The sequence below is a fragment of the Nyctereutes procyonoides genome, unplaced genomic scaffold, assembly GCF_905146905.1.
Source record: "Nyctereutes procyonoides isolate TBG_1078 unplaced genomic scaffold, NYPRO_anot_genome, whole genome shotgun sequence".
NCBI classification, from domain to species: domain Eukaryota; kingdom Metazoa; phylum Chordata; class Mammalia; order Carnivora; family Canidae; genus Nyctereutes; species Nyctereutes procyonoides.
The window spans coordinates 767,178-780,627 of NW_026575082.1; the positions used below are offsets into that span (position 1 = coordinate 767,178).

The 13,450-nt window shown below is 46.5% G+C and overlaps 1 protein-coding gene across 5 annotated transcripts in view; it reads right to left on the reverse strand.

Annotated features, from left to right (window-relative positions):
• Positions 1-13,450, reverse strand: part of LOC129514446 (probable phospholipid-transporting ATPase IIB) — a 242,290-nt gene that overhangs the window by 61,861 nt on the left and 166,979 nt on the right. For all 5 annotated transcript variants that reach the window (XM_055333018.1, XM_055333020.1, XM_055333016.1 and 2 more), the window contains one exon: positions 9,211-9,353. In XM_055333018.1, the coding sequence (XP_055188993.1) occupies positions 9,211-9,353 (143 nt within the window). The remainder of the gene's footprint in view (positions 1-9,210; positions 9,354-13,450) is intronic.

The following is a 13,450-nucleotide window of genomic DNA, read 5'->3' on the forward strand; positions in this document are numbered from 1 at the left end:
GCATGAGCAGGAAGCTGGGGTGCGGCACAAAACTGGCCTGAGACACGTGGGGAGTGTGGGGCGGCTTGGCTCATATGGAATCTGCGATGGGAGAGAGCGATTCTTTAGATCCCACCTTCAGGTGGGACACACTCTTCACCTCTGCCTCAGTGGGCCAAAGCCGAGCAAGAAGAACTGAGCGAGTTTCATTGAGAGGAAGATTTATAGACATCCTGGAGGAACTGAAGAGGAGTAGGAGTCGTCCTGCCATGGAAACGATGAGCCAGAAGGTCCTGATTATATAATCAGGTGCCGATACATTTATGCTGCTCTAGTAAGGGAGCGGATGTCAAGAAAACCACTATGACTTTGGGTGTCTTGTTAGATGCCCTACTGCATGCAAATGCACCCGGAACACCCTCGGTGCATCTGAGCATTGTTCTCACTGTGCTGCAAGTGTGTGTGCCTGTGTACATGCACGTAAGTACCAACAGTGGGGATGAAGCAAAACATGCAAGAAATCTCCACTACAAACATAAGAAACATAAGTGACAGGAATTGAATATCAGGAATGTGTTTTCTTCCTTCCAATCCTATTGTATTTGTTCTTTTTAGATTTTTTATTTATTTATTCATGACAGAGAGAGAGAGAGAGGCAGAGACACAGGCAGATGAAGTAGGCTCCATGCAGGGGGCCCGCTGTAGGACTCGATCCCGGGACTCCAGCGTCACACCCTGAGCCAAAGGCAGATGCTCAACCTCAGCCACCCAGGTGTCCCTCCCTATTGTATTTTTTAAGGGAAATGTTCAACGTACATAAAAGTGGACAGAATGGTGTCACATAAAGCACCGTATGGATGCCTCTTCTCATCCAGGACCGCCTTGGGGGCCCCCCTCCCGCTGCCCCCCAAGATCACAGCTAGAACTGGCCTGGGACCCGCCCCTTCCTGCCTGATTGAGTGTTATTAATAACAGAAGGGGCTCTTACAGTAAGTGTAGCCCCATGTTATCACAACAGACAGCAGCAGCTCCTCAGCATCAAATAACCAGGCACGGACTGATTCCCATCCTGTTCTCACGCTGTCTGTGGAGTGCGGGTCCAGGAGAAGTCTCCTGAGCCTGACTCCATAGCCTTCCCTGTTCTCTCGTTCTTCCTTGTAAATGAACTGTCTGTTCCCTGCGGTCTGGACCTGGCTGCTCATGCGCCCACAGTGCTGTCTCCATCGAGCCCCTGGGCTCTTGGGCACTCTGCGCATTGGCACAGCATCTCGACCGGAAGTACATTTGCTGCCCTCTTCCTGTGAGGTCAACTGGTACCGGTGATCAGGGCCTGAGCCTGTCAATCCACCACAGCCGAAGGGGGGCACAAGGCTAAGTCACAAGTCGATTGTTTACTCTGCAGCATCTTTCTCCAGAGATTACTGAGGATGAACATTCTGGCATTCCCAAATGCAATACTCCAGATGGACAACAAATATTTTCCAAAACCAAAGGCAAACAAACCATGACCATTGGTCCCCTCACAGACTATTTCTAGTCAACAAATCTGGGGTTGCAGAATGGCTGCTATTTCACTACATTGCTTTTACTTGTCCTCAATTACCCTGATGACAGCATTTCAGGTTCTGAGATCAAAACTCTAACTATGCCATCACATTTGCTTCTTGCTGCTGTTTGGAGAAATCTCTAGAGTAATCCACCAAGATCTCTAGAAATTCTGAGGCCACAGAGTAACCACAGACGCATACCAGCAGATGCTAAACTAGTAAATATACTGCTGCATTTAAATTTTAGTTTAAAATAATTAAAAGAAAATGTAAGTCCAGATTTAAACTCTTTCTATCTTCTCCTTGTGGGTTATGTTTATAAAGCTTTATACTGAGCTAGATCCTAAAAGTTCTTTATTCTGGTGCTTAATAGAGCAAAAGAGAATGAAACAGAAAACAAATTTAGAGTAGCTGCTGAAAACTCCACAGTTTACAGAAACCCCTACCATTTAGGCCAATCTTACATTTAGGTCGCTGGTTGTGTGGTGTGAGGCGGACGTCCTGCTCTCCCAGCCTGCCTGCCGATACCTCTGTTCCCAACACTGTTGACACCACTCTGGGGCCCCTGCATTTCCACAGGACTGTTAGGACCAGCTTGTCAGTTTCTGCAAAGAAGGCAGCTGGAATGTTGAGAGGGATCTTGTATAATCTGTCAATCAATCTGGGAAATCCTATTGCCATCTTAACACTATAAAGTACTGATTTTATTCTCTGATACCATTGTAAATGGAATTCTGTTCTTAATCCTATTTTTGGATAATTTGTTGCTAGGATATCAAAATACAATTCATTTTTGTATATTCATCTTGTATCTTAAACCTTACTAAACTCCTTTATCAATTCTAACAGATTTTTAGGGGATTCCTTAGGATTTTCTGTATAAAGACCAGTTTTACTCTCCTTTATAGCATGGATGCCTTTTTCTTCTTCTTGCCTAGCCCCCTTGGCTAGAACCCTGCTCATAGCAGCATTGTTCCTAACAGAAAAAGCAGAAACCACCCTAATGTCCTTCAATTGACAGATAAATAAAATGTGGTTTATTCATAACAATGGAATATTATCCCACAATAAAAAGCAATGGAGTAATGACACACGAGACAGTGCGGACAACCTGGGGAAAAAGCCACACACAAAAACCACATGGTGTGTGCACCCATTCGTGGGAGACGTTTGGCACAGACAGACCTACTGAAGCACAGGGCCCATCAGGGGTTGCCAAGGGCAGAGTGGGGGCAGGTGAGCAAGGGGCTGCAGTTCCCCAGGTGGCTTTGTGAGGGACAGAAACCTCCTCAGCTCTGCCTGCACCGGTGGTAGAGCAGCAGGTGTGCCCCATACTGGTGTGGCCTGCCCCAGCAGCCTGCTGGCCCAAACACTGCATCTGGTGCCATCGTCCCAGCTGCTAAGAAATCATGTTTTACAGAGGCTATAATGGACACTTTCAAACAAATGACTATTATTTCACCAAATGAACAATGAAATATCTGACTCTGATTTTGCCACTTGAATAAATACTGGGTTAGAGAAACTGGAGTATGTATGCAGACACTTCTTGATGTGAGCAGTGCATATTATCTCTTAACATACTGATGAATCCTGGAGTAGTTTTTTAAATTTCAGTGATGTTTTTATCTCAGAGTGGATCCTACAGAACATTAAACAGGAGAGTCAAGGCTAGTTTCTGACTTTCTATGCTCTCTCGTGCAGCAGGGACATTTAACGTGAACTCAGTCACTAAAAGAGTCAGGAATGCAAAATTATTTTTCAAATTTTAAACAATTATCATGACTTCAACCAGGTGACAGGTGGTATAGTCTCTGTTATCTGAATACAAGTATTAGCATGTCCCAAATCTGAAGCTTCATGACAGGGATGGGCTGACTCGGGTGGACAGATGCCCCCCAGGTTGCTGGGAAGCAACCTGGCCATTATGAGTACACCAGGGACAGAAAATGCCCTTTGACAAAAGGTGTGTTTGTGCTTCCTGAAAAACAAAAATGCTGTAGTTCCTTAATAAAGCAAAGTGCTTTGGAGTACAATGAGCAAAAGCAGGCAAAGAGGAAATCAATTTCTAAGAAAATCCTGGCACCCCTCTCACATCCATGGAGGGGAGACGTCCTGGAGAAGCAGCTGCAAAGTAACACAGAGAACTCCACCTGCGGCAGACAGGGACAGGCCGCCACCCAGACCGAAGGATTTCCAGCGACGTTCTGGTTAGGGACCTGCCGTAAGTAATGATCATATGGGATCAATGGTGCCAAGAACACAAAGCCACTCAGATTTTACAAAGAAGGAATGAGGAATGGAAACAACTTCTAAAGTGGCTAAGACTATTTTACCACACTGCAGAGTGTGGTAATATTCTTTAAAATATTTGACATTTAATTTGGAGTCACATATTATATTTGCTGTAAAATGAAGCTTTCTCAGAAGATGGTGATTCCCGGTATGATACGCATCTGTTCAAACATTGCCTGTGCCAAGTGTCTCAACCAGTGTGAATGGCCCGGCACACATGCAAGTGCACACGAGTCCATCACCATACCAGCCCGACCTTGCAAGTGTGTTGGCACCGGATGCGCAAGCCGTCCTCCTCAGGCAGGAGAGGTTATACCCAGCTGGCCCTGGCCCACAGGACGGGGGGCCACCTCTAAATCTCTCCCATGAGGCTCATGCGTCATGCTCCGCCGCCCCTGCCCACCTTGGAAACAGAGCTTCCCACCGCAGAGGACATGGCCTTGGGAGCGGACGTGACCCTGCTGCAAAACACAGGGCAAGCGGGCTCACGAGTGCTAGAGCCACAGCATGTTCTGCCAACCTGTTGTGTCAGGGTGTGGTTTGGTAACGTTTTGTTCCACATGAACATAAAAATTCCCAACAAAGGAATTCGTGCCTTGCTCTTTATCAGGCTGCAGCCTGAGTTAAGTTTTAAAATTGATGAGTTCTCGGCAGCACTGCTCTCTAAGCAATGGCATTGTCAAAGCAGCCAGTGCAGAGAAGCAAGCTGCAGTGGACTCGGTACAAATGACCTGTCCTGGCGTGCCAACACTGTTTGCTCATTTATCACGGCATGTCTACTGTTCCCGGTCAGTGTCAATACGCTCTGTATCCTGGCAGCTAACAGATGTCTGCTCTTGTCGAATGAATTACTTCATGTTTCACGCACTGGTGGCCACACATGTGTCACTATAGCAACATCATTAATTTCAGATCTTACCGGAAACGTGCACCCCAATCAAACCTAATTACACCACACTGCTTTCTAGTCCACAAGAAGGAAACTATAACGCAATCACAAGATACTTCATTTTCTGTTCTGCTGGGGCAAACGAGAGGCAGTGTGATAGACGCTTCTTGTCAGAAAGCTTATTGATGAGGCACAAGCCTGATCACAATCAGGCCAAGGACCACCTTATGATTATGTCAGCAGCAAAAGGCTCCTCACACAATAGCTCATTCTTCATCGTTTCAGCAGATGATGTTTGCAAACTGTCTCACACCCCAAATTCTTCACCTTTCTACCAATCCACTGCCCTGTGAGACCCTCTGTGATGGTGGAAGTCAACATGGTGACTGACCAACTCTGGATGTACTGAGGGGACAGTGAAGGACATGAATCATGCATGTGACAAAAGGAAGGAATAAAAGAGAGCACAGTCACTCCAGCTCCTGGAATACAACACTAACCAGTAGGCACCAGATATGCAGCTGCACCAGGACCCCCAGGCGGAGGGCGGGTGAGTGTGAGCGCACGTCTGCCACCACCTGCCACAAAACCTTCCTGGCTGACAACACATGGCTTTGCTTGGAAGGCTTGGGGGTCTGCCCAAGACCATGTGTTGTTAAGAGGTGAGGGCTCAACCCCTGGCGGGCTGGCAGCCTCCATCTACGTGAGGAGCCAGTTTCTATAAAGTCAAAGTGAGGACAGCACTAAGTCCTACTACGTGCTTGCAGTGACGTGACAGCTACACAACTCGTCCTTGACGTTGTACACCTACGATTTGGTCAGTGTGGCCTATTCGAGCAGCCATAGCCATACTCCCTCCTCTGAGTGCTCCTGGGAGCCTGGCCTGAGCAGGGGCAGCCGTGAAGGGGAAGCAGTGGCAGATACCGTGCCTGTGGCCCCGCAACCCCAGGTCAGGCACGGGGCTACTGCAGCGTGTGGCACACCACATGTGCTCCGTAAGTGCCGTTTACCTTATTGAGAAAGGTTCTGAAAAAGTTCTAGACCAGAAATTTTAAAAAAATACTAAAAATGTTTAAAACTCCATGCAGCTTCACCACTAGGAAGTAAGGACAGGAGGTCCCTCCAACAACCACTGCCACAAATAGGCCTTTTGGAAAATGAAATGCAGAAGATTTTCTCTAACATATTTTATATAATTTTCTGTAATTCTTTTTAAGTCTCAGGAGCCCAGATTATTTATTTTTGCTTTGTAAAAGTCGCAGAGTGAGACATAGGGAAATGTGGTTTTACCTTTATGACTCTGAGCAAAACCACTCATCCTTATCCTAGATGTAACTCAGAATCCAAAGAAAAAAAGAGGAGCTACAGAAAGATGATCCCATCACTATTTAAAATGCAAAATGAAAAGTTAGCATTTTGAGGAGAAATAATGTCACAAATCCTTCCTCCCTTGCTGCTCTCCCACAGCCAGAGACACGGGGAGAGGAGAGAGAACCAGTTACTCCTCAAGTATACCCGCTGCCCTCTGGCTTATGCTTCCTATCTGTAAACGGAGCTGAACAAACAGGTCAGTGTGACCCTCAAGCACATTACATACAGACTGAAGGGGCCACGAGAGGACTTGTGGTGCAAACAGGATGGCCTAGACTACACCCGCATCCCCCTCAAGTCCAGGCCTCTAAAGGGGAGGTCCCAGACTTCTCCCGGTCCAACGTGAACCGTGACATCTGTCACTGCCATACAAACATTCCATGGGCTATATTGTACTCACAGTGGCTTTCTCTGAGTTATGCTCAGTTTGGTTTTGTTGTCTGAGATGATACAATGAACATTCTCACACTGGTCTGCTGCAGACGCACATGTGTCCCCCCGGGTAACAGAGGCTGGAGGGACACCGCTGTGCGGAGGCTGCCAAGGCTCGTCCATTGGGACAGACGAGGGGTGCGCCGGGCACCCTGCACTGATGACAGTGCAGACAAGGTCCTGGGGCAGCGTGCGCCTCACAGGTGGGACTTCACATGGGGGACGATGATGTCAGTGCCACACCACTCAGTCCTCATCACAAAGAACATGGGCCCATCCACTCAGCTCTTCCATCCACACAGGCTTTGTACGTTCTGTTTGAACTCATTTCTAATTATGTTACGTGTTTTGCTGCTATTCTACGTGGGCTTCTGGAAACTAAATGCCCCCACTGTTGCAGGCATAGGGAGATGTAGTTTAATTCTGACTCTGAATTTAAAGATGTCCTTAAGCTCCCCTGTAATCCAACAGCCTTTCCTCAGGCTCCTCTGGGTTTCTCTGTAAACAGAATCTATGCCTGCACATGCTGGAAGCCAAGCGCCTGCTGCATTTACACATGACATCCAGGCACCAAGCGTGGGCAGGAGGGTGGGTTTCTTCTGCTCCTGACGGCCCCCCGGGCCTCCCCTCACATACCGTGTGCTGTAACCTCACGGTTTCTCCAGGACTCTCTCCTGTGGGGTCATTTCCGGAACTGTTTTGAGTTTGGGTTTGCTTCACTCCAGCTTCTCCAGCAAAATCATTCCACCTGTCCTTAAAGAAATACCCCAACTTCCGTGATGGCATGTCTGCTTATTTTCCACATTGTTACAGGTTTATTCCTTGAAATCTTTCCCTGTCAGCCCAACGAGGTCAGGAAGGGAGAAATCTGAGGGCATCTCTCAGCCTCCCTTCCTGAGCCTGAACCCCTTGTTACGTCAGTGTTCTTTGGATAGTCCCCGATGGGCCACAATGACAAGCCCTGACCAAAATCAAATGCCATCGAGGTGTCCAGCTGGCTTAGTCGGTGGAGTGTGTGTGTGTGATGCTTCATCTTGGGGTTGTGGGTTTGGGCCCCACAATGGGGGTAGGGATGACTTAAATAAATTTAAAAACCACTTTAAACTTAAAAATTGAACAAAACAAAACACCACCAGCAACTGGATTTTGACAGAACTGCAGTAAAACTATCACTTCGTGGAGAAGGCGGGCTCTACAGAATCCTGTATCTTCACACTGGGGACCTCATGCTGGGGACCACAGTCTGCCCCTCCGTTCATCTGCATCTTCTTTCTCATTTCTGTTGGGTCTGATCATCCTCATGCACATCCCTCACTCCCCTCACGTTCATGCTCATGTGTCTCACCTTCGCTCGTGCTACGGTGAGAGCAGGGACTGCACTCCTAAGGTTACTCCACATGCTAGGAGCTATTTTGTTATCTCGACCTATGACCCGCCACTTCACTGATTCTTACTTTTAGCAGCTGATTCCTTGGTTCATTGTTTCATCTACAAATATCTGCTCCTTCTTTTGGTTGTACAGCTTATTTCTACTATGTGTCTTACTGCAAGGAATAAAACACATTAGATAATAGTGTTGTTGGATTTCTCTTTTTCCTGACTGTGGTGAAGCTTTTCATAGTATGTTATTAAAAATGTTGAATTTTATTTGAGACATATTTTATAAGTTATACAAATATTCTTAGTTCTAGTTGACCAAGGATTACTAGGAAAATTTTTTTTAAGATGTATTTATTTTAGAGAGAGCACATGCATGTGAGTGAGGGAAAGGACAGAGAGAAAGAGAATCTCAAGCAGACTCTGTGCTGAGTAAGAAGCCCAACCTGGGGCTCAATCTCATGGCCTGAGCCAAAACCAAGAGTTGGACGCTAAATCGACTAAGCCACCTGGGTGTTCCAAGAATGACCAGGATTTTAAACTATGAATGAACAAATCACGGAGGGACTTTAGCCTGTTGATAGGACTTTCACTGTAGCATTGGGTTCGATTTATCTTTTATTTAGTACCTTATGAATTGACAAGAATACTTTGATGAAAAAAGTTAAAAATGAAATAAGAACAGATAGAATTTGGGGCATGGATGTGAGGGTGGGATAGTTGCTGCTAAGGCTCACTAAGAGAATGTTACTGTTAAAATACCAAATCCACACACGTCTGGTTCTGTACGTCAACAGCTCAGGAGTACCATCCTGTAAGAAACAAGCTGCCGAAGAGGTGTAAGAAATACACCTAACACCTGACAAACAATGGTACGGCAGCAGAGAATTAAAAATATACAAACGTGTCATTTAAATCTCAAAGAATTTAACATGGGATCCCTGGGTGACTCAGCGGTTTAGCGCCTGTCTTTGGCCCAGGGCGCGATCCCGGAGTCCCGGGATCGAGTCCCACGTTGGGCTCCCAGCATGGAGCCTGCTTCTCCCTCCTCCTGTGTCTTTGCCTCTCTCTCTCTCTCTCTCTCTCTCTAAGTCTATCATGAATAAATAAATCTTCAAAAAAAAAAAAAAGAATTTAACATTTTACTAATTCTAATGATAGTGTGCTTATCCAGTTAGTTATGTGCCAGTGTTCAGGTGAAGTCTGGAAAATTCTAAATTTGAATGACTTCAATATGCACTATGCGCGTACACACCCAGGATCAGCCTGGACTGGATGGAAGCAAGCACACCAAAGGCAAACATGAGCCAGCAGCAGTACCTGTTTTGTCAGTCAGTAAATATACCAGGCGCCCCAGCTCCTCTGGGATGGTGCTGGTCCGCACGACTGTGCCGGGGATGCTCTCATCCTTCATGATCATCCACCCGTACGCGGCTTTGCCCATGTCCAAGTTCACTCGCAAACTGCCAAATAAAACCCACCACAGTGGTTAGTTTGCTTCAAACCTATGCAATACCTTCATGCTCATGTTTTCCATACAGACTTATTATCTTGAACCTCACGATAATACCAGATTTCAGACTTTAAAATACATGAATCTGTTAACACTTAAGCCTAGAAACCTTTTTACGCCCCATGCCACGTTTGTAGAGGATACTAGAATGGGCTGCTCATGTGTGTAAGGCAATCATGCATATCTCCCTGGGAACAGATATTTGAAATGCATCATAATCTTCATCTACTCATTTTACAAGAACAAACAGTATACTTTTCCCGTGAGGATGACTGCTGGGACCCAACATATCCTAGAAGGAAGACTAGGCCCCTGAGAATGCCAGGCTTCCGAGCCCAGGTGAGGACCCCCCGAGGCCCAGGATGGTGGTGTGGCCTGAGGGGGACAGTGGCAGGAGGGGGGATCGGAGGTGGTGGGGGTCAGACCATGATGCAGAGCTTGGGATTCATGGTCAGAGAGATGGTCAGTGCTTGTCGTCTCTAGTCCCTGGACTAGGAGGAGCCAGAGCCTGAATGACACTTCATAAACGGCTCCTCTGTTACCCAAGCTGCACTCAGCTACTTGCTGGGCTTAACGGATGGACTCATTCTGCTCATACCCTCATACATTATAGTCTGGCCTCACCCTGCTCTTGTTCATATTCAGACTTAGGATCATTCAGATATGCTTCAAACTCTAGAAAAAATGCACCTAATTTGATTCTGTCAGGAAAACAGCAGATATAATGTATCAACACAATGTGGCGAAGCTGCTGACAGTCCATCATTTTGACCAAAATGGCAATTCATATGGATCTACCACCTACTAACAAATGTACACTTGAAAAGGAATGTGAAGGACTCAGAGTCAGTGAAGAGAGTCTAATCTGTAAGTAAGTCAAAGAAAATTAAAATATTCATAATGGGCTATTTGTCCATAAAGCTCACATCTTAAAAACCCTAGGAACGCTACTGGTCAGAAAGAAAAGTTTTAATTGCCAAGCACACAGCTTTCAAACAGTACCTCAATGTCTCTGGGCTACTTATGGTCCTGCTACCACCACGAGGCCAAGCAATCAGGGAGGGCAGACGCTGCAGGACAGCACGGGGACAGAACACAGCAGCCTCCCGGCCTTGCGGGTGGCCTGGTCCCGGGATGGCAGGGCACTGCGGACAGAAGGCGGCCGGGCTATGAGGCCCAGAGCTACCAGGGGCACTGGGCACCCAACCTCTGTGTGCCCCTGACCTCCTATTAAACTCTGGGGCACAGACAACACTCTCTCTGTGGGGCTGTGGTGAGGCACCCAGGGGGCCGGTGCATGGAAAAGGCTCGAGAAGCCGCCGAGAAGCAGTGTCTGGGAAGGGGTGGGTGCCTGGGGCTGGAGGAAGGAAAAGCAACATCATGCTTTTGCATGGGCTCGTCTGTGACGGGTACCAGTGATAGGACAGACCCCTGACCCAGGAGTAGACATGGGGCGCAGGGCGGGTGGTGGTGCCCCACAGAGCTTGGTGTGCTGGCTCTGCAGGCCCAGAGACCAACATGGAGGAAGAATGTGACTTTCTTCTCTGTGTATCCTGATCAAATTATTTTGGAAAGTGTCAGACTGCCTCAAGAAGCACAAGGCATGAGGAGCCCGTTGTCTGGCAGACTCCCCTCCAAGAGTGCGCAGGGGCTGCTGGGCTAGGGGCTGAGTGAGAGCCCGAGGGGCACCTGCTAGGCTCTTCCACAGTGTTCTCTTCAAATAGCGAGCACTTACATTTAATAAAACAACTGTTATCACTTCAGAGCTGTAAGGATTTGTTATTTCCTGAAATACTGTGTCACAATAAACACCCATGGGATGTTTTCGGGTGACTACAGGTACCCTCAAGGCTGGTGAACAAGAGAATGTGGATAGTCTTTAGGTTAAAACAAAGCACAAGGCAAGTTCAGTTTACAAACAAAAGCTATCAAGAAAAATGTATCTTCAACTAAGACTGTAATATCACATAGGAAGCAGAAGCTTCAGTTTATACACATTGTATATTTTGGTAAAATGATAGTATATTTGCTTTTTAATGTTAAAAATCACTAGAAGCTCAAACTTCAAACATGAATTTGACAGAGTATAATTAGCATCACTAAGCTTACTTTTTAGTAACGTAATTTGTAGAATCTTAAAATTTAGAACTCTGTTCGACTAGTAAAGTACTTTACAGGAACATGACTTGTAAATAACCCATTAAGCCTATCATTTTGAGAATTACAGTTAAAGATTATAAGGTAATGGATACCAAATATATTTTAAGCTCATCTTATTGCTAACTGGCCAACTGTGATCCACTCCACCCACACTGAGTGGAAAAGCTGTGTGCCACTTTGGACGTTGAGTGAACAAGGCAGCAATAGTGACCCTCATCGTTACATGGACCCCGCAGAGCTCTAGGATGCCGCGAGTGGGGGGCTCTCTCCTGACTCAGCAGCCCTGCCAGGCAGTCTGAGGACGGCACGTGAGCCCTCAACACCCATGAGACCTATTGCCGAGGTGTCACTGTGTGACAGGCCACGGCCCCTGGAAGGGCTCAGTGGCACTCCTGCCAGCTTGAGGCTTCTGTTTAGATCTTAAACTGAGCAAAAGAAAAGTCATTTTAACAAGAAGTTCTATCAAAAGTAGTCCTGTTAATTGTCATCTATGGGAAATAGCACAGATGCTGTTTTATCTGAAATTTCCCCCTGCATTTTTCATTTTGTGACATCCTCTACTTCTTTTGGGGGGTGCGGAGCCCTATGTGGGGCCGAACCGATGACCTCCAGGTCAAGATCCATGCTGAAACCAAGAGGTGACGCCCAAATGACAGCAGGCCAGGCACCCCATCACCTCTGTACAACACACCATGGACGGCAACGAGTGGCACTCAGATCCTCAGAGGCTGAACGTTGCCAATGCTGCGCATGCTGAGGGTGACAGTCACATCCCCGCTAGGAGTCTGGACCCATATCTTAGGTTCAGATCAGTGTATTCGATCTCAGGGTCATCACAGATACCTTAACGTGAAGATAGACAACAGAAGTAACAGCCCCACTTCCTTCTCTTCCGGTGCCAGACAAAAGAGATCAAATGTACTCACATTTCTCCCTCTGGTGAAGGACAGGACCACCCCTCCAACCACCCCACAAGTGGCCACTAAGTCCAGGCTCCTTTTCCTTTGATTTCCCGTGCCATTCACCTTCCCAAATTCTCCAAACCCTGATTTCTACGCTCCATCAGGAAGAAACATGAGTAACTGAATTTTGCAGGGTTGAGGTTAGGTGTGACTTGAATTGATTCTTAATTTCCAAATTTACTAGTTCCATGATCTTGGACAAATGACAAATCTGATTTTTTAAAAACATTTTATTTATTTATTCATGAGACACACACACACACACACACAGAGGCAGAAGGCAAAGCAAGCTCCATGCAGGGAGCCTGATGTGGGACTCGATCCCGGGTCTCCAGGATCATGCCCTGGGCTGAAGGCAGCGCTAATCTGCTGAGCCACCTAGGCTGCCCCAAATCTGATCTTTTTGAGCCTCAGTAATAGTACATGTAAAATGCCACATATTCACAAGGTCACCATGGGAAATGGCACTAATGCATAAAAGCAGGTTACTAAGTGGTTACTGGCACAGGTGATCACTGGCCTGAATAGTCAGAGAAGGTTTCATTTTAAATTCAATTAATTAACATATAATGTATCACTGGTTTCAGAGGATCGGTGATTCCTCAGTCTTATATCATACCCAGTGCTCATCATATCCTGTGCCCTCCTCCTTCATGCTTGTCACCCAGTGATCCTGTCCCCCACCTTCCACCCCCTCCAGTGACCCTCAGTTTGTTTCCTAGAGTTCAGAGTCTCTTACGGTTAGCCTTCTCTCTGTTTTTATCTTTAGTTTTCCTTCCTTTCTTCTATATTCATCTGTTTTCTTTCTTAAAATCCGTATGAGTGAAATAATATAATTGTCTTTCTCTGACTTACTTCACTCAGCATAATACCCTCCACTTCCATCCATGTCGATATAAATGGTAAGATTTCATCGTTTGATCGC